Genomic DNA, 21050 nt, shown 5'->3' with positions numbered 1-21050 from the left:
TCATGATGGGGTTACATCCCAATAAACCCATCTTAAGTTGAAAATATCGTAAATTGAAAATGCATTTAATACACCTAACCTACTGAACATCATCGCTTAGCCTAGCCTACTTTAAGCATGCTCAGAAGAATTACATTAGCCTATAGTTGGGCAAAATCTTCTAACATAAAGCCTATTTTACAAAACAGTGTTGAATATCTCGTAATTTATTGAATACTCTAAGAAAGGGAAAAACAAATAGTTGTTTAGGTACAAAACAGTTGTAAGTGTATCAGCTGTTTACCCTCGTGATGGCACGGCTGATTGGGAGCTGCAGCTCACTGTTGCTACCCAGCATCACAAGAGAGTATCCCACTGCACATCGCTAGCCCAGGAAAAGATCACAATTCAAAATTCAAAGTACAATTTCTAGTGAATGCTTATTGCTTTCACACTTTCATAAATTGAAAAATCATAAGTTAAACCATTGTAAGTCAGGGACCATCTGTATTCTCAAATGAAGAAACACTAAGAGAATATGTCACCTGCAACACCTGCCCTAAGACAATTGCTAAAAACAACTTTTCAAACATGAAAAATAAAAGAAGGAAACCTGGAACATCAGGAATGAATAAAGAATAATGGAACAGGTAAACGTGTGTAAATGTTTCCTCTTCAGTTATTTAAAATGTCAGATGACTGTAAAAATCATATCACTAATGTAGTCCTCAAGGAATGTAAATATTTAAGACAACTAAATTATGAAGGGAGGGAGGATAATGAAACCTATGTTTCACCTGAAGTGGGGTAAAAGGTCCACATAAGTAGACTGTGTTAAATTACACAAATATACTTTAATTTGTAGAGCAACCACTAAAAAAGCCATACAGACATATGCTCAAAAACATAATAAATCAAAATGAAACACTAAAAAATACTCGAGTAAACCACAGGAGGACAAGAAAAAGAAAAAAAGGAGAAATAAAGGGAACAAAATAATAAAACAAATAATAAAATGGCATACATCTACCATATCAATAATTACATTAAATGTAAAGGGAAAGACTGGCAGAGTTGATAAAAGCAGTGAACAACTATACGCTGTCTACAAGAAACTCATGTCAAACATAATGATATAGGTAGATTAAAAAATTAAATAGTAAATAGATGGGAAAAGATATGCTCTGCAAACACCAATCAAAAGAAAGCTGGAGTGGCTTCACTAATATCAGATAAAGTAGATGTCTCAAAAAAGACAATTATTAGGGACAAAAAGGAAAACTTTTTTTTTTTTTTTTTTACTTATGCTACAAAGGTCACTCCAACAAGAAGACATAAAAATCCTAATTATGTATGCACCAAACAGCACACCTTCAAAACACATGAAGTGAAAAAAGAAACAAACAAATCCACAATTATAGTTAGGGGTTTCAATACCCCTCTCTCAGTAACTAACAGAATCACTAGACAGAAAATCAGGAGGGTACAGAAGAATTGAACATCGGCAGCAGCCAATAGGATCTAACTGACATTTACATAACTCCAATCAACAATAGCGTGCACATTCTTTTCAAGTGCACTTGGAATAGTCACCAATATAGACCAGATCTTGAGCCATACAAAAACCTCAACAAATTTTAAAAAACTAAAATCATACAAATTATGTTCTCTGACCATAATGGAGTCACCTTAGAATCAATAAAAGAAAGAGACAAAAACAAAAAACAAGGAAAATCTCCAAACACATGAAAATGAAAAAACACACTCCTACTAAACAATCCATAGGTAAAAGAGGACGTCTCAACGGAAATTAAAAAATACAGTGAACTGAATGAAAATACAACAAAACTTGTGGATGCAGCTAAAGTTGAGCTTACAGGGAAATTCATAGCACTCAATGTTCATATTAGAAAATTAAAAAGTCTCAAATCAATAATCTAAACTTTCACCTCAAGAATCTAGAAAAAGAAGAGTAAAATAAATGCAAAGCAAGCCAAAAGAAGGAAATAATAAAGAACGGAATCAATGAAATATGAAACCAGAATAACAATGGAGAAAAACCTATCAAACCAAAATTGGCCCATTGAAAAGACTAATAAAATTCATAAACCTCCAGCAAGACCAATAAAGAGAGAGAAGACAGAAATGACCAACAGCAGGAATGGAAGAAGGATCTCACTACAGACCCCAGAGACATTCATAGGCTAATAAGGGAGTACTACAAACAACTCTATACACGGAAAGCCAACAACTTGGACGAAATGAATCAATTTCCCAAGACCCCAGACAACCACAACTCACCCAAGAGGAAGCTGATGATATGAATAGTTCCATAACAACTAGAGAAACTGAATTTGTAATTTAAAAGCTTCAAATATAGAGGCCAGCCAGGTGGCGTAGTGGTTAAGTTCATGCACTCTGCTTCAGCACCAGGGGTTCACAGGTTCGGATCCCGGGCACAGACCTATGCACCACTTACCAAGCCATGCTGTGGCTGTGTCCTATATATAAAAAAATAGACAGAGATGGGCACAGCTGTTAGCTCAGGGCCAATCTTCTTCAGGAAAAAGAGGAGGCTTGGCAACAGATGTTAACTCAGGGCTAATCTTCCTCAGGAAAAAAAAAAACTTCAAATATAGAAATTTCCAGGCCCCTATGGTTTCACTGGAAAATTCCATCAAAACATAATTCGCAGTAATCCTACACCTCTTGTAGAAAACAAAAAGGAGGCAACACTTCCCAACTCATTTCATGAGCTGAGCATTACCCCAATGCCAAAACCACACAAAAAACAAGACAAAAAGAAAACCAGTGACCAATATCGCTCATGATCATAGACACAAAAATCCTCAGCACAGGATGAGCAAATAAAGTCCAGGAATACACGCAGGGAATCACACAACCAGCAGCAAGGGCACTACTCCAGGAACAGGCCGGTTCAGCTTGTACAAAAACCCAATCTAATCCGCCTCACAAACGGGAAAACAACACCCACATGACCTCATCAGTGACCACAAAGACGCGTCTGCAGAAACCGCTCAGCAAACCAGGACTGCAGGGGCCTCCCGGCTGCAGAAGCATCTACAGGCCCAGGTGGACCCTACCTGGCATCCATGGGGCCCCCCCTCCTCCCTTCACCTCACCTCCTCCCCCTCCCCCCTGCCCCACCCCTCCTCCTGCACCCTCTCCCCTCCCCACCACATCCTCTCCCCTCACTCTCCCCCACCCCCATCTCCCTCGCCTCACCCTCTCCCCTCTCCCTGCCCTGCCCCACCTCCCCTCTCTTCACCTCACCCCCAACCCCTCCCTGTGCCTCACCCCCACATCTCCGTCCCCTCCCCTCCCCCGCCTCAACTCCTTCCCTCCCCTCTCCCTGCCTCACCCCTCCCCACCACACCCCCTCCTCACCCCTCCTCCTGCACCCTCTCCCCACCTCCCCGCCTCCCCCTCAACCTCACCCCTCCCCTCCCCCATCTCCCCCCACCCCTACCTCACCCCTCTTCCTCCCCCACGGCTCACGCCCGCCCCGTCAGACCCCGCCTCCGGCGCCCCATCCTGGCTGCGACCCTTCGCGCCGCGCGCAGTCCGTGTGCCGGCGCCTCTGCCGACGCCACGGGGGAAGCTCGGGCCCTCAGCCAGCGCAGCCCGCCGCCGCCGCCGCCGCGCACCCAGGTCGCGGTGAGGCGCCAGGCCGCTCTTCTCCCGGATCTTCTCCTCACACAGCACCAGCCGCACGCCCACCCGCGCCATGCTTTCAAACGGCACGCACGGGCGCCCGCGCCTGCGCAGTGGGGCCCCGAGGGCCGCAGGGCGGGGCCAGGGGCGGGGCGGGGCCTAGAGGGCGGGGCCAAGGACCGCTGGGGCGGGGCCGAGGCCGCGGGGAGGAGGGGAGCTGGACCGGCGGGGCCACTGGCAGCAGGTTGCGGTGAGTCTGAGCCGCCCAAGGCCCCAGGCGGCGACCCCGGCCTCAGCTCCTGCCTGCTCTGCCCACACTGCCTGTGGGGCGCTGCTGCCTCCTGGGCACAATGCCCTCCCCGGGAAAGCCTGCGTGCCCGTGGGGGCCCCGCCCCGCCTGGACACCCACCCCACCTAGAAACCCTGCCCCACCTGGGGACCCACCCCACCTGGGGACAGGCCCCCGCCTGGAGACCTCCGCCCCACCTGGACACCCCGTCCCACCTGGAGACCCCACCTGCCCCAGCCTTGCCCGCGCTGTGGACGCCAGGTGGTTCCACCCCGGACCCCTGCACATGGGGTCGCAATGGTCTCACACCGCGGTCACTCGGCACAGCCAGTTCTCCTCTGTCCCTGTCCTCAACTTCCCCGCGACATCTGGGGTCCGACCTTGTGTCTTACCCTCTGACCAGGAGATTCGTGGCCTGTCAGTCCCTCTGGGCCCTTTATGGAGCATCCTGAGCAGCATCTGAGATCTGCAGGGTTTGGGGAAGTCCTCATTCCAGATCTAAATCTGCCCCACCCAGCAGGAACCCTGGGGGTACTCCCTCCCTCCTCCGACTCCTGGTGTCTGGGGTCCGCTGCTACCCCCCACCCAAGATTTGACCAGCTTGTTGGTAACGTCCTCCCTGGTATGTCATAGCCTAGGTGGTGGTAGCACGGGGGCGAGCGTACCAGGTGTAGACAGGGGATGTAGGGCAGGGGCTGTAAGACAGCAGGTTTACACAGGGGGTATAGGGGAGGTATAGACAGCAGGTGTAGACAGGGGATGTAGGGCAGATGTAGACGGGGTGTAGGGCAGGGGGTGTAGGGGAGGGATTGGGAGTCTACACAGGGTGGTGGGGTGCAGGGTGGAGCATGCAGGGTACCCAAATCTCTCCTGAGCATTGCTGAGCTTCAAGCCTGAGGCACCAGGCCTCACTGGGCCCCTGTGCCAAGTCGTTTATTGAGGCTGGTGCACACTCAGTAATACTTTAAGATTGCCGTGTAACTGACACAAACTTCCAGTCCAGTACTGCCCGGCGTTCCCCTTCCTGGAGACCGTGGAGGGGTACGGGCACATCCCAGGCAGACGTGTGGTCACCACACTTGGTGTCTGCCAGTGATAACCTTGTGCAGCCGGGAGACTTGGAGGCAGAGAACAAATATCCTGGCTTCTCAGAAGCAAACAACCGCAAACAAAGGCTTCTGTCGGCCACTTCTGAGAAAAGGAGCTTGTCAGGGCACATCCCACACTCCAAACACCAGCTGCTTCCTCCTGCCCAGCGGGGTCGCTCAAGGTCAGGCAGCCCAGTCTGGAGGCCACTGGAAAGCGGACCTCCATGCATGTCCTGTGGGACAGCTCCACACAGGGTCGGTGTTTCTATTGTAACGGAAGTGCCAATAAAAGCTTCAAAAATCATGGTTTCTGCTTACTAAAGTATTGCACATCCATTGTAGAAAAGATGCAAAATACAGAAGAACTAAGATTATGTATTCTACCACACAGACATAGCCAATGTTAGCATTTTCACACATGTCCTTCAAGTATGTTTTCTAAGCCTGTATATATTTTACAATAATGAGATTACGCTAGGCATTCTCATATGTATAAATACACTTTTTTTACTTTTTATGAACATTTTCTTATGTTACCAAATATTCTTCAACATCATCTGTTAAACATCATTTTTAATGATCACATTAGGTCACGAACTAAACCCAGATTTGTTTAACCCATCTTCTGTTGCTGCACCTTCCTTCTGTTTCCACTTTTTTGTAGTACTAAGTCTGGTTGGGTTTTGTTCTGAAGTTCCTTTGGAGTGAGGCGGGAGTGTCTGAGCCTGGAGCTGGGACCAGGAAACCCAGAGCAGGAAGGATTGACGTGAAGTGGAGGCAGGGTGTGGGGGCCCTGAGCGGGGCTGCAGCAGGGGACGCTCTGGGGAGATAGCAGGAACTGCATGTGCGTCCTCTCCCGAGTCCAGTCACATCTGACTGCGTTGGGTTGGGCTTCGCTGAATCGGGTATTGGACAAGCGTGTGAGAGGGATTGATGAGACTCACAGAAGGGACCTAGCCGTCCAACCTCAGCACTCCACCCAAGGGATATCCCCAGGAGTGCTGCCTTTCCAAGGCTGTGGAGGCCTCTGTCCAGCTCCTCACACACTTCCAGCCTCCCAGGGAGGTTAAGACCTGGAGAGGCGCTATGGGGCCAGCAAGAGGAGGAGGGGGCTTCATTGGAGAAGCTTTGGGGGAGCCCGGGCCACCGTGTGCCGGACTCGGGAGTGGAGAGGCCCCCTGTGCATGGAGCAGCCCTCCACAGAGTTCTAGAACATTCCACGGAGGCTTCCAGGCTCCTCAGCCTCGATCCTCAAACCTGTGGGAGTCAAACCACAGGGTCAATCCATCCCTAGAGGTGAGGCCAGGGGAGACAGGAAGACCAGAGGACCGGCCCACGTTCTGGGCGCTGGCGGCCTGGGATGTCTCTGGACTTTTTCTAAACTATGACTGTCCTTGGCCAGGAAGGGGTGGGGGTGGGAGGAGACCTGCAATATGCTCAGAAGGAAAACGGGCGGTTTCCCAAATGCACACTCACTCTCACATTTACACACACATTCGCACAACACTCACACACACTCACACTCACATGCTCACTCTCTCACCCCAACACAAACCTCCAACGCCAGCGCACAGCCAGAGCTCCAGCTCCATGGCCTTTCCTGGCCAGTCACGGGAGCCCACCCTTGTTCACTCGGGAGGCACCTCTGAGCGGCCAAGTGCTCGGTGGCTCAGCCCCTACACTGGACACAGTGGATGCTGTATGAGCTGGTCAAGGACAGCTGCTGGCTTTGCTGTGGTTACACTTCCTTCTTGTGCTTGTCCACTCATAAATGTCGAACAAAAGTGCCCTTTCCCCAGCCGTGTTTGTCAGAACATCAACATCAATACAGTGGTCCCCTCTTATCCACAGTTTCACTTTCCACAGTTTAAGTTACCTGTGGCAACCTCTGTCAAAAATAATAAATGGAAAATTCTAGAAATAAACAATTCATAAGTTTTAAATTGCATGCCCTTCTGAGTATCGTGATGAAAACTCGCACTGTCCGGTTCCATTCCACCCAGGACGTGAATCATCCCTTTGTGCAGCAGGTCCACGCTGTATACACTACCCACTGTGAGTCACTTAGGAGCCTTCTACGTTATCAGATCGACTGTCGAGGCATTGCAGTGCTTGTGTTCAAGGAACCCTTATTTTCCTTAATAACGGCCCCAAAGCACAAGAGTAGTGATGCTGGCAACATGAATCTGCCAAAGAGAAGCCACCAAGTGTTCCTGTAAGTGAAAAGATGAAAGTTCGCAACTTAATAAGGAAAGAAAAGCCCAGCCCTGTGGAGTAGTGGTTAAGTGCGCGCGCTCCGCTGCTGGCAGCCTGGGTCCAGATCCCAGGCGCGCACCGATGCACCGCTTGTCAGGCCATGCTGTGGCGGCGTCCCATATAAAGTGGAGGAAGATAGGCACAGATGTTAGCCCAGGGCCAGTCTTCCTCAGCAAAAAGAGGAGGATTGGCATGGATGTTAGCTCAGGGCTGATCTTCCTCACAACAACAAAAAAAGGGGGCGGGGCCTGCCCGATGGTTTAGCGGTTAAGTGCGCACGCTCCGCTGCTGAGTCCCAGGGTTCGATCCTGGGCAAGCACCGACGCACTGCTTGTCAAGCCATGCTGTGGCGGCATCCCATGTAAAGTGGAGGAAGATGGGCGCGGATGTTAGCCCAGGGCCAGTCTTCCTCAGCAAAAAGAAGAGGATTGGCAGATGTTAGCTCAGGGCTGATCTTCCTCACAAAAAAATAAAATAAAATAAGGAAAGAAAAAAAAGTATGCTGAGGTTGCTAAGATCTATGGTAACTTTTATTACAGTATATTGTTATAATTATTCTATTTCATTATTAGTTATTGTTGTTAGTGTCTTACTGTGCCTAATTTACAAATTAAAATTTATCATAGATATGTATGTATAGGAAAAAACACAGTCCATAGAGGGTTCTGTGCTATCTGCGGTTTCAGGCATCCACTAGGGGTCTTGGAACAGATCTCCCTCAGATAAGGGGGGACTACTGTATTTGTAAATTGTCAATACATCATTTTGCCAACTAACCTCTTTCCAAAGTGTGAGATTAGTTGGAGTGTGAGGCCCTGTCTGCCTCTCTTTAAGATGAACACCATCGAGGGTAGGTTTGGGGGCTCATGTTAACATCTTAACATCATCACTAATCTTAACACAGAGCACAGGGTCGTGCTTTCTCTGCTTTGTCCAGAATAACAGGGCATGCCTCATGCAGCTCAGTCAGTGATGTGGATGAGGAAGTGGGAGATCTTAAGGCAAGCTAGTGGGACAGGCTGTGGGGTGGCTGGGCCCTGTGGCTGGAGAAAGTTTGAGCTGTGTCTTTGCTTTGGGTTGAAGCAGGTCCATCGGTGTCTCGGTAAGCACTCACTGCACGTGACTCTGCTCCTTATTCTGGGAAGGTGAGATTTCAGAATGAGTGGGACAAGGCCTCCACTTGCAGGACCCACAGCTCTAGCGGCTTCCCTAGGCGACAGGGGCCTGGTCTCTGCAGGCAGGAGTCCCCTTCCCCTGGTGATGGAAGGCACACGCTCAGCCTGGAGACATGCCCTCATGGGTGATCACCACAATGGATGTCTCCAAACTCTGAGCCAAGACAGGACCACAGCATCAATGTGGAGAAGGGAACCGGGCAGGAAGCAGCCGCGGGCCTACCTGTGGAGTATGGCGGGCAGGGGGGTTGTTTCACCTGTGAGTGTTTGCAGACATTTTTATCTGGTTGAAGTATCAGTTAAGATGCAAGTAAAACCCAGCTGGAATGGGCTTGTCATGAGGACACACAACCAGAATCCCCAAGGCAGGGTGGGCTCTGCCTTGCTGATCAGCAGCCAAACTTCTGTCTTGTTTTCAGCCACTCAGTCTAGGGCAATTTGTTACAGCAGCCACGGGAAGCTAACACACGTACCAAATTCAACACCACATCAAAACACAAAAAGACCTGAGCAGTGGTCTTGATCAGTCCTCTTCTGCACAGAAAGCTGGTGTTCACTGATGTTAAGTGTCTTACCAAAGCTCCCAAGGCCATCAGTTGTTTTTATTTGCAGAGGACCGCTGCTCACAGAGCTCTTGTCCAGGGTGCCTGTCCGTGTGGTGACAGCGAGCCTGCGCGTGAGTCGCCAAGAAGACAGTTCCACAGGGTCCTGCGTCCCCTCACATCTCAGGGACCGGTCCCTCCCCAGGTCCAGCGGCATTCTGCTTGCCACCCACACCCCCGGGGGAACGTCCAGGACACTGGGCAGCAGGATGCACTGCAGGATGGGGTGCAGTCTTCCTAAGAGGAGGGCCGCATCCGCATTGCTGAGAAGCAGGCCCTGCCGGGTGCAGGTTCAGCCTCCTAGAGCCACGGCAGGCAGGCACGTTGCAGCTCTTGTCTCAGTCAACAGCCACGAGGATCCCACGGGAGAGGGGCATCATTCTCTCATGCCCATTTTACAGCTGAGTGAACCAAGGCTCAAAGGAGCCTCACAACTTGCCAGGATCCACACCCAGTTCTGCCCCCAGACCTCAGCTCTTCACCACTAATGGAGACCACCTCCCGAAGAGACACAAGCCTGCAGTGCACAGAGCAACCCCTGGACCCCAAAACAGAGGGAGAGGGTCACATCATCACCAGCCTGCAGCAACTGGCCCACAGTGTACACTCTCTTGTGGTGTATTCTACTGCTGGACACGTTACTCCAAGGGGCGTCCACCTTCCAACACCCGGGTAAAAGACCAGGTTGTCTCCTGTGGGTTATGTGCTATTTTCCATACTTATTTAACCTCCAGTAACAATTTTAAGAACTCAATCCCTGTAAATGATTTTTTTCAAAGGCACCTTTTCAGTCTCAAGGAGCAGGAAGCAATATCCTTTTAAAAACCAATTAGCCACACATTTTTGCTCATTAAATAAATATTTTTACTTTGGACCCAATTGATTTTCCAGATACGCGGACAATGGCACTGACTCACTGTTTGCAGCTCTGCATCCCCTCTCCTCCCTGACCTTTGAAGTCCCCGTGAGGCGGTGACACCTGGGACACAGGCGGGGCCCAGCCCTATCCCACAGGTACTCACTGAATTCCCGCCAACTTCACGGATGGCTAGAATTTAATCTGCTCACATATCCCTCTCCTTGGGACCCCAAGGAGGGATGCACAGCATGACATGCCCTGCAGAGAAAAATGCCAAAAGGATGAAAATGAGTGGGAGAGAGCGCCAGGAACGGTCTGCGTGGAGTGCCTCGCATGACCGCTCTGCTCTTGCCAGCTCCCTCCCAGCAACTCTCCACACAGCTTCCAGCGTCTGCATCAGCCCCTTTGTTGAGCCCCTGACTCCCTGGTTTCCTGCTCTCTCTTTCTCTGTTTCACAGCTGCCTGTAGGATGGGATGCAGGCGAGTGAGACCAGGACTTGGCACTTGTTCACTCTGTAGAAGGGGGCTTCGCTCCTTCATTCGACAAATGTTTGTTGAGTGCCTGCTTACTCCAGGTCCTGTTCTAGGTGCTGGGCTTGGAGGGGACCCTGGTTTCCAGTGAGGGGAGCAGGAACGCAGGCGTCAGTAAACGCTACAGTGCACTGGCTGGCGAAAAGCACTACGGGAACAAGAGTGGAACAGGCGGGACACAGCACCTGGCAGGGAGGCGGTGTCGAGCAAAGACCTGACAGAGCTGAGGGTCAGCTGTCCACTCTAGGCTCTGGGGAAAGCCTTCCGGGCAGAGGAGAGAGCCGGGTGAGGTCCTGACGCAGGAGCTGCGGGGCCAGGTGGGTGGTGACCGTGGCAGCCGTGTAGGTGGGGATGGTGCCTGCATTCTCCTCCGCACCAATGCCGCCTGCCCTAACCCACACCAGCCACTCTGGCAGCCAAGATGCCAAATCAGTGTTTGTCTTGACCCTCTCCACCAGTCATTTCTTCTCTCTTGGAGTTGTTTTTCTGCTGATCTCCATTCAGTCCTCTTCCCCACATAATGTTTTGTGCATTTGGTCTTTCTCCATTTTTGTGTGGATCCATAGCATACCAAACCAAACAGCAGGTTTTAAACAAAAATGTGTTTCATTTAGTTTTTTAAAGTAAACGTCATACCAGTTATTTAAATAGTCAAATGGTTAGTTTAATACCCTTGAATAGAAACAGCTGTAGGTATTGCAAGAATAAATAAAGATTTGGAGTAGAAGTCCAAGGAAGCAGAACAAACAATTGAAATATGTAAACAGTTATCTTTCAATTTTTAGTAGTTCTCAATTTTGTTGTTTACACATTCATAAGTTGATTTAATATTTTTGGTGAATATTAATTGGATTCATTTAAGTGGTTCATTTTCTAACTCTTGAAGTGAACTTAGAACTGGTTTATGGGATGATTTCTAACCCACACTAAAGGCTGTGTGTCACTAAGTTCAGGAGGCACATCAAAAAGATATACTTGAGGGCCAGCCCCAGTGGCCTCGTGGTTAAGTTTGGCACAATCCGCTTCAGCAGCCCAGGTTCGGTTCCTGGGCACAGACCTACACCACCCGTCTGTCAGTAGCCATCCTATGATGGGGTCTCAAATACAGAATAGAGGAAGATTGGCAGTGGGTGTTAGCTCGGGGAATCTTCCTTGGCAAAAAAAAAAGATAGATAGACTCGAAAATAGATGAAAACCATAACTTAATATTTCAAAAGGAGCTAAAAAGAAACAAAATAATAGAAGCTACGAAAGAGCAACATAATTTAGAATTAGGACAACTTAGAAGTGAAGTGATTGGAGAAAGTGAATATTTGAAAACACAAATGACTGAACTCAGGAAAGAAATTAAAATATTTTAAAAATTTAAAGGAAAGAGAACTAGTAGGAAAACAACTATGAAAAATCACAATGGCTATTGCCTTAAGAAAAATAAAAAAGTGAAGCAAATTTCTGAAACTGAAAAATGAAGGAAGAGGAGGAAAGAGTTCAGGGGGGAGCAGTACAGAGGACCCACATACGCACACGTCCCCCAGGAAGAACTTGAGGCATGACAGAACAAAGTATATTCAAGAAAACTTTCCTGGAAGAAGGAAAATCACTTGAAAATATATGTCGAGAGAGTTCATCAAGTACTGGAAAAACATCCCAGAGTGATCGGCATTGAGGCATTTATTAACACAACTAGTGAACTTTACAGAAAAAGAGAAATTATTTGGTCACCAAGACAAAAAGACCAAGTCATTGATGAAGGAAAGGAAATCACAGTGTCACCTTTTTGTCAGAAGATAATGGATGACATATTTATGATAATCAAGGAAAGAGAATATAGGCTAGGGACTCATATCCAGCCAGACTGACCTCAAATTTTTCACGGGAGGCTGCAGACAGACCCTGTGAGCTCTCAGAACTTGGGGAGTGTTGTTCTCAGGAGCCTGTCCGAGGATCCACTACCGCCATGCTCAGCGAACAGCTCCCTAAGGGCCAGATGGAAAATATTTTAGGCTCTGTGGGCCAAGAGGCAAATGGAGGACATAATGTAGGGACTTACATAACCATTTAAAATGTAAAAACCATTCTTACTTGGGGACTCCTAAAAACAGGCATTGAGCTCGATTTTGCCCATGAGTCAGTTTGCTGACCTCTGTACTGGAGAACGAGCCTCAGACAACCAAAGTGACTAGGGAGCGTCAACATCAGGCTTGTGAGATCGAGATTAAGATCTAGAATTTGGAATCTGGTTTTGGATTCAAGATTCTAAACACAGAACTTGGAATTCAGAATCTGAACCCAGAACCTAAACTGATAACTTAGAAACAGGATCCAGAATAAGGACTTGAAAGTGTAGGCTGAGCAGTTAGTTGCCAATATTGACAATAAATCTTAAACTTCTTAAATTAATCTACATGCACATCATAAAATTCACTTTTTCCTTATAACAGCCACCATGATCAGGACACAAAACAGTCCCATCACCCCAAAAACTTCCTTCAGGCTTCCCTTTTGTGGTCACATCCCTCCTCCACCCCAAACTCCTGGAAAACACTCATCTGTTTCTCCATCTCGCAGTTCTGTCTTTTGCAGAATGTCATATAAATTTAACCTTTGAGACTTGCCTCTTTCATTCAGCTGGATGTCTTTGGATCCATCCAAGTTGTTATGTGTGCCAAGTTTGTTCCCCCTTGTCACTGAGGAGTCCCCATTGTGTGGATGGACATGCTGTGTCTGTCCGTCCTCTGCTGCAAGAGACCAAGGTGTTTCCAGTTTGGGTGGTTAGGCCTAAAGCTGCTATCAATAGCCATGTGCAGATTTTTCTGTGAAATAAGTTTTCCTTTCTCTAGGTTAAAGTCTAGGGATGGGATTGCTGGATCACATGGTAAGTGAATGTTTGCCCTTAAGAGAAACCGCCACACCGTTCCGTGTGGCCGTGCCGTTGGCATTCCCAGCAGCAACGGAGAAAATCTCGGAGCTCTGTGTTCTCACCGGCAATGGACACGGTCAAACGTTTTCTTCTTTTTGTCTCTTTTGCACTCCTCTAACAGACGCAGAGCACTGTCCCATTGTGGTTTTAATTTGCATTTCCCTCATGATTAACAATGTTGAACATCTTTTTAGGTGCTTATCTGCCATCTAAAATTCTTTGGTGAAGTATCTGTTCAAATCTTCTGCCTTTATCGGGTTGTTTGTTTAAGAGTTCTTTATATATTCTAGATACAAGTTCTTTGTCAGACATGTGGCTCACAAATATTTTCTTTCTGCACCTTGTCTTTTCATTCTCTTAACGGTATGTTTTGCAAAGCCAAAGGTTTTGATTTTCATGAAGTCCAATTTACCCATTTTTTCTTTTATGGTTTGCACTTTTGGTGTTACATCTAAGAACTCATTTTCTAATCCAAAATCGAAAACATTTTCTCCTGTGTTTTCTTCTAGAAGTTTTATAGTTTTACATTTGCATTTAGATTTATGATCTATTTTGAGTTAACTTTTATAGATCAATGTAGATATGTATATCAGTGTTCATTTTTCTGCATATAGACGTCCAATTGTTTCAACACCATTTGTTGAAAAGACAATCCTTTCTCCATTGAATTGCCTTTGCATTCATTATAAAAATCAATTGACCATATTTGAGAGGGTCTATTTCTGGACGCTCTCTTTTTCCCCACTGGTTTATGTGCTATCTTCTTGCTAACACCACACTGCCTTTATCACTGCACCTTCACAGTGAGTCCTACAGTCAGGTGATATGGGTCCTCCAAACTTGCTGTTCTCTTTCAAAACCGATTTGGCTAATCCAGTTCTTTGCCTTTCCATATAAATTCTAGAACATGCTTCTCTTTAGCTAGGAAAAAAACCTTGCTGGGGGGCTGGCCCAGTGGCGCAGCGGTTAAGTTTGTGCGTTCTGCTTCGGTGGCCCAGGGTTCACCAGTTCGGACCCTGGGCGCGGACCCAGTCACTGCTCATCAAGCCATGCTGTGTCAGCGTCCCATATAGTAGAGCTCCCACTCTACAACTATGATATACAACTGTGTACTGGGGCTTCGGGGAGTGAAAAGGGAAAAAAAAAAGAAAAGAGGAAGATTGGCAACAGATGTTAGCACAAGGCCACTCTTCCTCAAAAAAAAAAAAAAAAAACCTTGCTGGGATTTTTATTGAAATTGCATTAAACCTATAGATCAATTTGGGGAGAACTGATGTTTTTACCATGTTGAATCTTCCAGTCAAGGAATGCATTATGTCTTTCCATTTATTTAAGCCTTCTTTGATTTCTATCATCAGTATCTTGTAATTTTCAGCATACGGATCCTGTTTACGTTCTGTTAAGTGGATATGTGTTTCATTTTCTTTGGAGCAATCGTGAATGGTGCTGAGTTATAAATTTGTAAAATTTAAAAGTTGTAAAAAACACGTCCATTGTTAGTGTATGAAAATGTGATTGATCCTTATGTGTTGATCTCGTATTCTGTGACCTTGCCAACTTGTTTATTAGCTCTTCGTGTTTTGTTTTGTTTGTAAATTTCTTGGGATTTTCTACATAAACAATTATGACATCTGCAAATAGAGATGGTTTTATTCCTTCCTTTCCAGTCTGTGAGTCTTTATGTCTTCATCTTGTTTTATTGCACTAGCTAGGGCTTCCAGTGTGATGCTGAAGGGCAGGCGAGGACAGGCATCGTTTCCTTAATCCTGATCTTAGGGAGAAAGTAATCAGCTTTTTGCTGTTAAGTATGATGTTAGCTGTAGATTTTTTAATAGATGCCCCTTATTAGGTTAAGGAACTCCCTTCTATTCCCAGGTTGCTGAGAGTTTTTGTCACGAAGGAATCTTGAATTTTGTCATTTTTTTCCTGCATCATTTGAAAGGATCATGTGGTTTTTCTTCTTTTGTCTGTTGACATGATGGACTAATTAAATTTCAAGTGTTTAACCAGTCCTACCTCCCCCTTGTCACAGTGTGTTATTGCTTTTACATGTTGTGTAGTTTGACTTGCTATTATGTAGTTGAGTATTTTTGCACCTGGGCTTACGAGGGGTATTTCCGTGTAGTTTTATTTCTTGTGCTGTCACTTACCAGGCTTTGCTCTCAGGGGAAAGCCTCCTCTTCTATCTTCTGGAAGAGACTATAGAATTGGTAGTGTTTCTTCTTTATTCATAAAATTCACTAATGAAACAGGCTGTATCTGGAATTTTTATCTGCAGGTTTTTTACTATGAATTCAATTACTTCAGTACAAATAGGAATATTCAGGTTATCTATTTCTTCTCAGGTGAGTTTTGGTAGTTTGTGGCTTTCAAATAATTGGTTCATTTCATCTAACTTGTCAAGTGTATGTACACAGAGCAGTTTATAATGTTCCCTCACTGTCCTTTTGATGTCTGTGATGTCAATAATGATACCGCCTCTTTCATTGTCATTTATATCTTCTCTCTCTCTGATCAATCTGGTTAAACATTTATCAATTTTATTGAACTTTTCCAAGAACCAGCTTTTAGTTTCATTGATTTTTTTCTTTATCATCTTTCTGTTTTTAATGTCATTGATTTCTCTTATCTTTGTATTTCTTTCCTTCTGCTTGCTTTTAGTTTAATTTGCTCTTCATTTTCTAATTTCTTAAGGTGGAAGCTTAGATTGTTGATTTCTAGTTTTCTTCTGTTTTAAATATAACCATTTCTTTGCTCTTTCTAATTAAAGCCTTCTAATATAAGCAGTCAATTCTATAAATTTCCCTCTAAACACAGTTTGGTTTTGCTTTATTGTATCTTTATTTTGTTCAATTCAAATAATTTCCAATTTTGCTGAGACATCTTCCTTGACACACGGATTTTCTAGAAATGTGCTATGTAATTTCCACATATTTGAGGAATTTTCCAGATATTTTTCTGTTATTGATTTTCAGTTTAATTTCATTGTGGATTTTTTTTCATTTTAAATTTATTAAAGTGTGTTTTATGACCCAAGATACAGTCTATCTTGGTGAATGTTCCATTAGTGCTTAAAAAGAATGTGTATTTTGATGTCATTTAGGGCAGTATTCTGTAAACGTCCAGTTTAGTTTGTGGTGCTGGTCACTTCTTCTATAACCTTGCTAATTTTCTCTCAACTTTTGTATCAATTACTGAGAAAGAAGTTGTTAAGGACTGATTTGTGCCTCCCCAAAATTCATATGTTGAAGCCCTAGTGCCCAATGTGACTGTATTTGGAGATGGGGCCTCTAAGGAGGTGACTGAGGTTAAATGAGGTCATAAGGATGGGGCCCTGATCCAATAGGACTGGAGTTTTTGTAAGAAGAGGAAAACACCAGAGATCAGTACCTCTCTGTCTCTCTGTCTCTCTCTCTCCACTCACACACAGACTAAAGGCCATGTGAGGACACAGCAAGAAGATGGCTGTCTACACGCCAAGGAGAGAACTCTCACAGAAATCAGCCCTGCTGGCACCTTGACCTTGGACATCCAGCCTCTGATAGAGAGAGACAATGAACCTCTGTTGTTGAAGCTGCCCGTCTGTCGTGTTCTGTCACAGCAGCCGAGCTAACAAAGACTTGGACATCTCCGACCACAACTGTGGAGTGTCTATTTCCCCTTTCAGTTCTACCAGTTTTTCTTCCTAGATTTTGAAGCTCTGTTGTTAGGTGCATTTAGGATTGTGATGTCTTCTTAGGGAATTGATTATTTTATCATTATGTAATATTTCTCTTTATTTCTAGTAATTTTCTAACTCTAAAGTCTACTTTGTCATTTCAGTTTTTTCAGTTGGTGTCTGCTGGGTGTATATTGTTCTATCCTCTTATTTTTAATCAGCCTATATGCTTTATTTACAGTGGGTTTTGTGGACAGCACATACATAGGTCTTGTTGCTTTTGTCCAGTCTGACAACTCCTATCTTTTAATTGGTATGTTTGGATCATTTGCCTTTCTTTTAATTACTGATGTGTTTGAATTCAGATCTGCCATTTTACTGTGTGTTCTCTATTTGTCTCCTCTACTTCCTCCCTTTTTCCCCCTCTCCTGCCTTCCTTTGGATTATTGAAATATTCTCTATTGTTTCATTTTGACTTACCTATTGACTTTTTTTTTACTATATCTCTTTGCATAGTTTCTTAGTTGTTACTCTAGGGATTACAATACACACATTAACTTATCACTCTACTTTTCAATCTACTTAGAATTACTATTTTACCACCACGAGAGAGACCCCGAGACAAACCACCCAGCTAAACCACTCCGAGATTCTTCACCCACAGAGACCATGGGTAACACGGGCTTGTTGTTTCTGGCTGCTCAGCTTTAGGGTAATTTGTTATGCGGCAATAGGTAACTACTACTGTTCTCCATGAGAGGGTTTGGGTGGAGCTCAGGCGGTGGCTGAGTTGTGCAGATGGCTGCCCTGGTCCTCTCTCTCTCTTGCATACGAGTGATGACAGGAGTTGTCTTTCTTCAGAGCCATATTTATGACTTAGCAAAGCAATGACATGGCTGCAAAACAAGGATATAGATCAGAGTGTCCTCAGGAGGAGCTGTGAGAGCACTGGCTCAAAGTGCAGTTAGAAAGCAGCACCCTGCTCAGCCCGAGTCTTCTGAAAACACCTTCCTGGAGGCTCAGGACCAGGTGATGTGGAGTTACACCCTCTCTTCCTGGAGGTGGAAACCTTCTGAGCTGGGGACCACGAGGAGAACCCCCAACATGTTGACGGTGGGGAGTGAGGCGGGCGCCAAACACAGCGCTTTCCCTCTGCCTTCTGCTCTGGAAGGACTGCGGTCCACCGGTGACTCTGCTGGTGACACAGGCCAGCTCAGCCCAGAATCTCCTCTGGCCACCCCATAACGTTTCTTGTCACATCTCACTCCTTTATTTCAGGGTTATGGACTGAAAACATCATCATTACTTTTAAATCCAATATCCACAAACATTTCACAGCACTTCTAAAGTAGATAGGTCACAGAGCAGTGGTCATGTTCTCCTCTCTTTGTCCACAAAACTGATAGAGATGACAATGGGGATCCTTCAAAACAGAAGGGAAGGGATGGGGAGGTTCTGTGGTCAGTGGGGTCTGGGAAGCTGGGCACTAGGGCTCCTTCTGGAAAGAAGCACAGCACACATCCAAGAAGGCCTGAGCAAAGAAACTCACTCAGCTTTGCTCAGTCCACACCTAGCTGATGCCAAACTTCTCTCCCCAAAATGCCTGGGACCACTAATTCCAGAGAAAAAAGTTGAGAATAATTTCTAGAGGAATGGTTGCTATAGAAAGGATTCCATGCCCGTTTTTTTCCTGATATCTAGTTAATCAGGTTGGAGAAAGAAGCTTGAATGTTTCCCTTGGTGGGAAAAAATAGAGACAGAGATAGATGGAAAGACCCCCAGGGGAAGAAGAGCGTCCGGGCTTCGGGCTGACGAGGGGTCATCCTAACTCTGTCTTTTCCTGTCTTCTTTTCCTCTTGGAGACCAGGGGACATCGAGGCCCGCTGGAACCTCGGGTTATCTCGGGTCGGTTTCAACTCCCAGTTACCGTCCAGGGCAAGTTGCAGGGACCAAGGCTTCGGGGTTGGTGTGGACCAAGCTGGGCAGATCAGGCGGTGCCAGCAAGAGGACGGCATCTGGTTGCGGCCCCATGGCCCTTGGCCATCCTGGGTGGCATGCCGCAGCTGGGCTGCCTTCCTCTCAGGGGCCTGTCTCGTGTGGCCTCTGTACCTCATCGAGCTTCATGGGGAGTAAACAAGGTAACACAGGGAGCTCTGAGACAGTGCCTAACACAGAGTACCAATATGTTAGCTGTCATGTGTGTTTCTTTAAATTTTCTCCAATTGATATCTTCTTTTCAAGAACAATAATTAAGCACACACACTACAATTGAGATCACACGGAGAAGGCTGGCACCGCCCGTACAGTATGGTGAGCACGTTCATGAGAGCCCTGTGTTTCCTCTCCAGCCACGTCCAGTCCATGCCTGTGGGATAACGTCCACTTCGAGAGGGTGAACCCAAGCAGGGCATGCCCTTGGTTCCTTGGAAGTTATACCTTCCCTGTGTACCTGTTCACTGTGTAGCTGAGTGCTCACGACACCCTCAGGCGGTCACCAGACACAGAGTGCCAACACACCTGAGGGTTGTCTCCAGAGGCAAGTTAGGAATAAAAAGGAAAAGTATCAGAGCAGGTTGTCCCGGTGGGACCAGAACTGCAGGCAGGACAGGAGTGTCCGCACATGCAGATGTGTGTTTGCACAAGCACGTGTGTGTGCGAGTGTCTGTGTGCAATTGTGCTTTGAAAATATAAAATATCCAATATAAAGTGCCAAATGCCACGTGTTTTGTCCCAATGCCACCCACTGCACTGAGAGCCTGCTGGAAGCACTGGCCCTCCCAACAGTTGTTATTTCTTGGAGCAAACACGTCCCCTACATCATGTGGAGCAATTCTACTTTTCATTATGGCCGGAAGCCCTCAGCAGTGTATTCGGGAGCCCTGGACAGATGAGGATGCCCTACATATGTGCACACGCCGGTGGGTTTCAGTGGGTGCGCCACCTCAATGATCTGGCAGATGAAGGAAAGACCATCCTTGTTACCTCTTTATTTTCACCCACACGGTACTCTGACATCTCGCAAAATACAGCACAGTATCTGTAGCAAGCTTTCTGTCTGATTATGTCTGAAGGCACGTTGGAGTTACTGCTTCTATAAAAAGGTACTAATTTTAAAATGTTGACAAAAACGATGATTACCATTAGGAGGCATTAGAAGGCGGTGGGAAAGACCTAACACCAGTGTGGGAACTGGCTGCACCCACAGCTGGACCCTGGGCAAGTTACCCGAACATATGATGCTCACATAAGGTTGAATCCACTCTCTACAGACCCGGGATTAGATAGATCATTACTGGTCTGTTAGCAGGAAGATAATGCTTCCTTGTCTTTCACAGGATTGGCCATGAGCTGCCTGTTGTGGGTTCAAGAAACACAGGCAGACACAGGCTGGAGGTCTGACCCTCAGCTCCTCTCAGCTCATGCTCCTCTTGAGAAAAGCCTGCAAAGCCCGCCCCAGGTTTCTACTGCCTTGTCTGGGTGATGTCCAAGCACCCTTTGTGGACCCGGTCTCTACAGGAACAGGGTCCCTGCCCCACAGGCAGGAGAGTGGCCTCTGAATGCTGACCTGTCCACCGTGCAGAGGATGGCCCAGCATGGCCCCTCGCCTTACTGCCCTTTGCCCCCATGACCTATCCACTTCACCTGGCTCTCACCTCCCTGGCCCCCCGGAGCTGCAGGGTGAGGGGTGAGGTCTGGGCTCTGCATGGGCGGCCACCCTGGCACTGCCCTGGAGGTGCTCGCAGGCCCTTTCTGGCTCTCCTGCCATCCACCCCACCCTCAGTCCCAGGACCTCCCTCCCCAGGTCGAGGATCACCTTGGCCGGACACAGCCAGGAGATCCAGGGCAGGTCGGCTGTGACCCTGTCCCCAGGGCCGGGCACGGAGGATGCTCAGCCATCACTTGACAATATGTGTCTCCATGAGGTGGCCGGGGAAGCCCTGCGGGGCTCACCACACAGACTCACGTAAACCAAGGCCTTTGGCTGAAAGACGCTGCCACGCGTGTTCCACCACCTCAG

At 46.8% G+C, this 21050-nt stretch overlaps 1 protein-coding gene across 5 annotated transcripts in view; it reads right to left on the bottom strand.

Moving 5' to 3' along the window:
• Positions 1-3750, bottom strand: part of CEP72 (centrosomal protein 72) — a 50011-nt gene extending 46261 nt beyond the window's left edge. For 2 of the 5 annotated variants that reach the window (XM_087443079.1, XM_087443080.1), the window contains exon 1: positions 2281-3061. In XM_087443079.1, coding sequence (XP_087299205.1) covers positions 2281-2392 — 112 coding nt within the window. In that variant the 5' untranslated portion in view covers positions 2393-3061. Of the gene's footprint in view, positions 1-2280; positions 3063-3647 lie in introns of those variants that run through there. The other 3 variants (XM_004440031.3, XM_087443081.1, XM_087443078.1) reach the window with 3 other exon arrangements.
• Between the last annotated feature and the right edge of the window lie 17300 nt (positions 3751-21050).

Source organism: Ceratotherium simum, chromosome 18 (assembly GCF_057802395.1).
Source record: "Ceratotherium simum simum isolate JZ-2026a chromosome 18, ASM5780239v1, whole genome shotgun sequence".
NCBI classification, from domain to species: Eukaryota; Metazoa; Chordata; class Mammalia; order Perissodactyla; family Rhinocerotidae; genus Ceratotherium; species Ceratotherium simum.
This window is presented reverse-complemented; position numbering and strand designations above follow the sequence as displayed.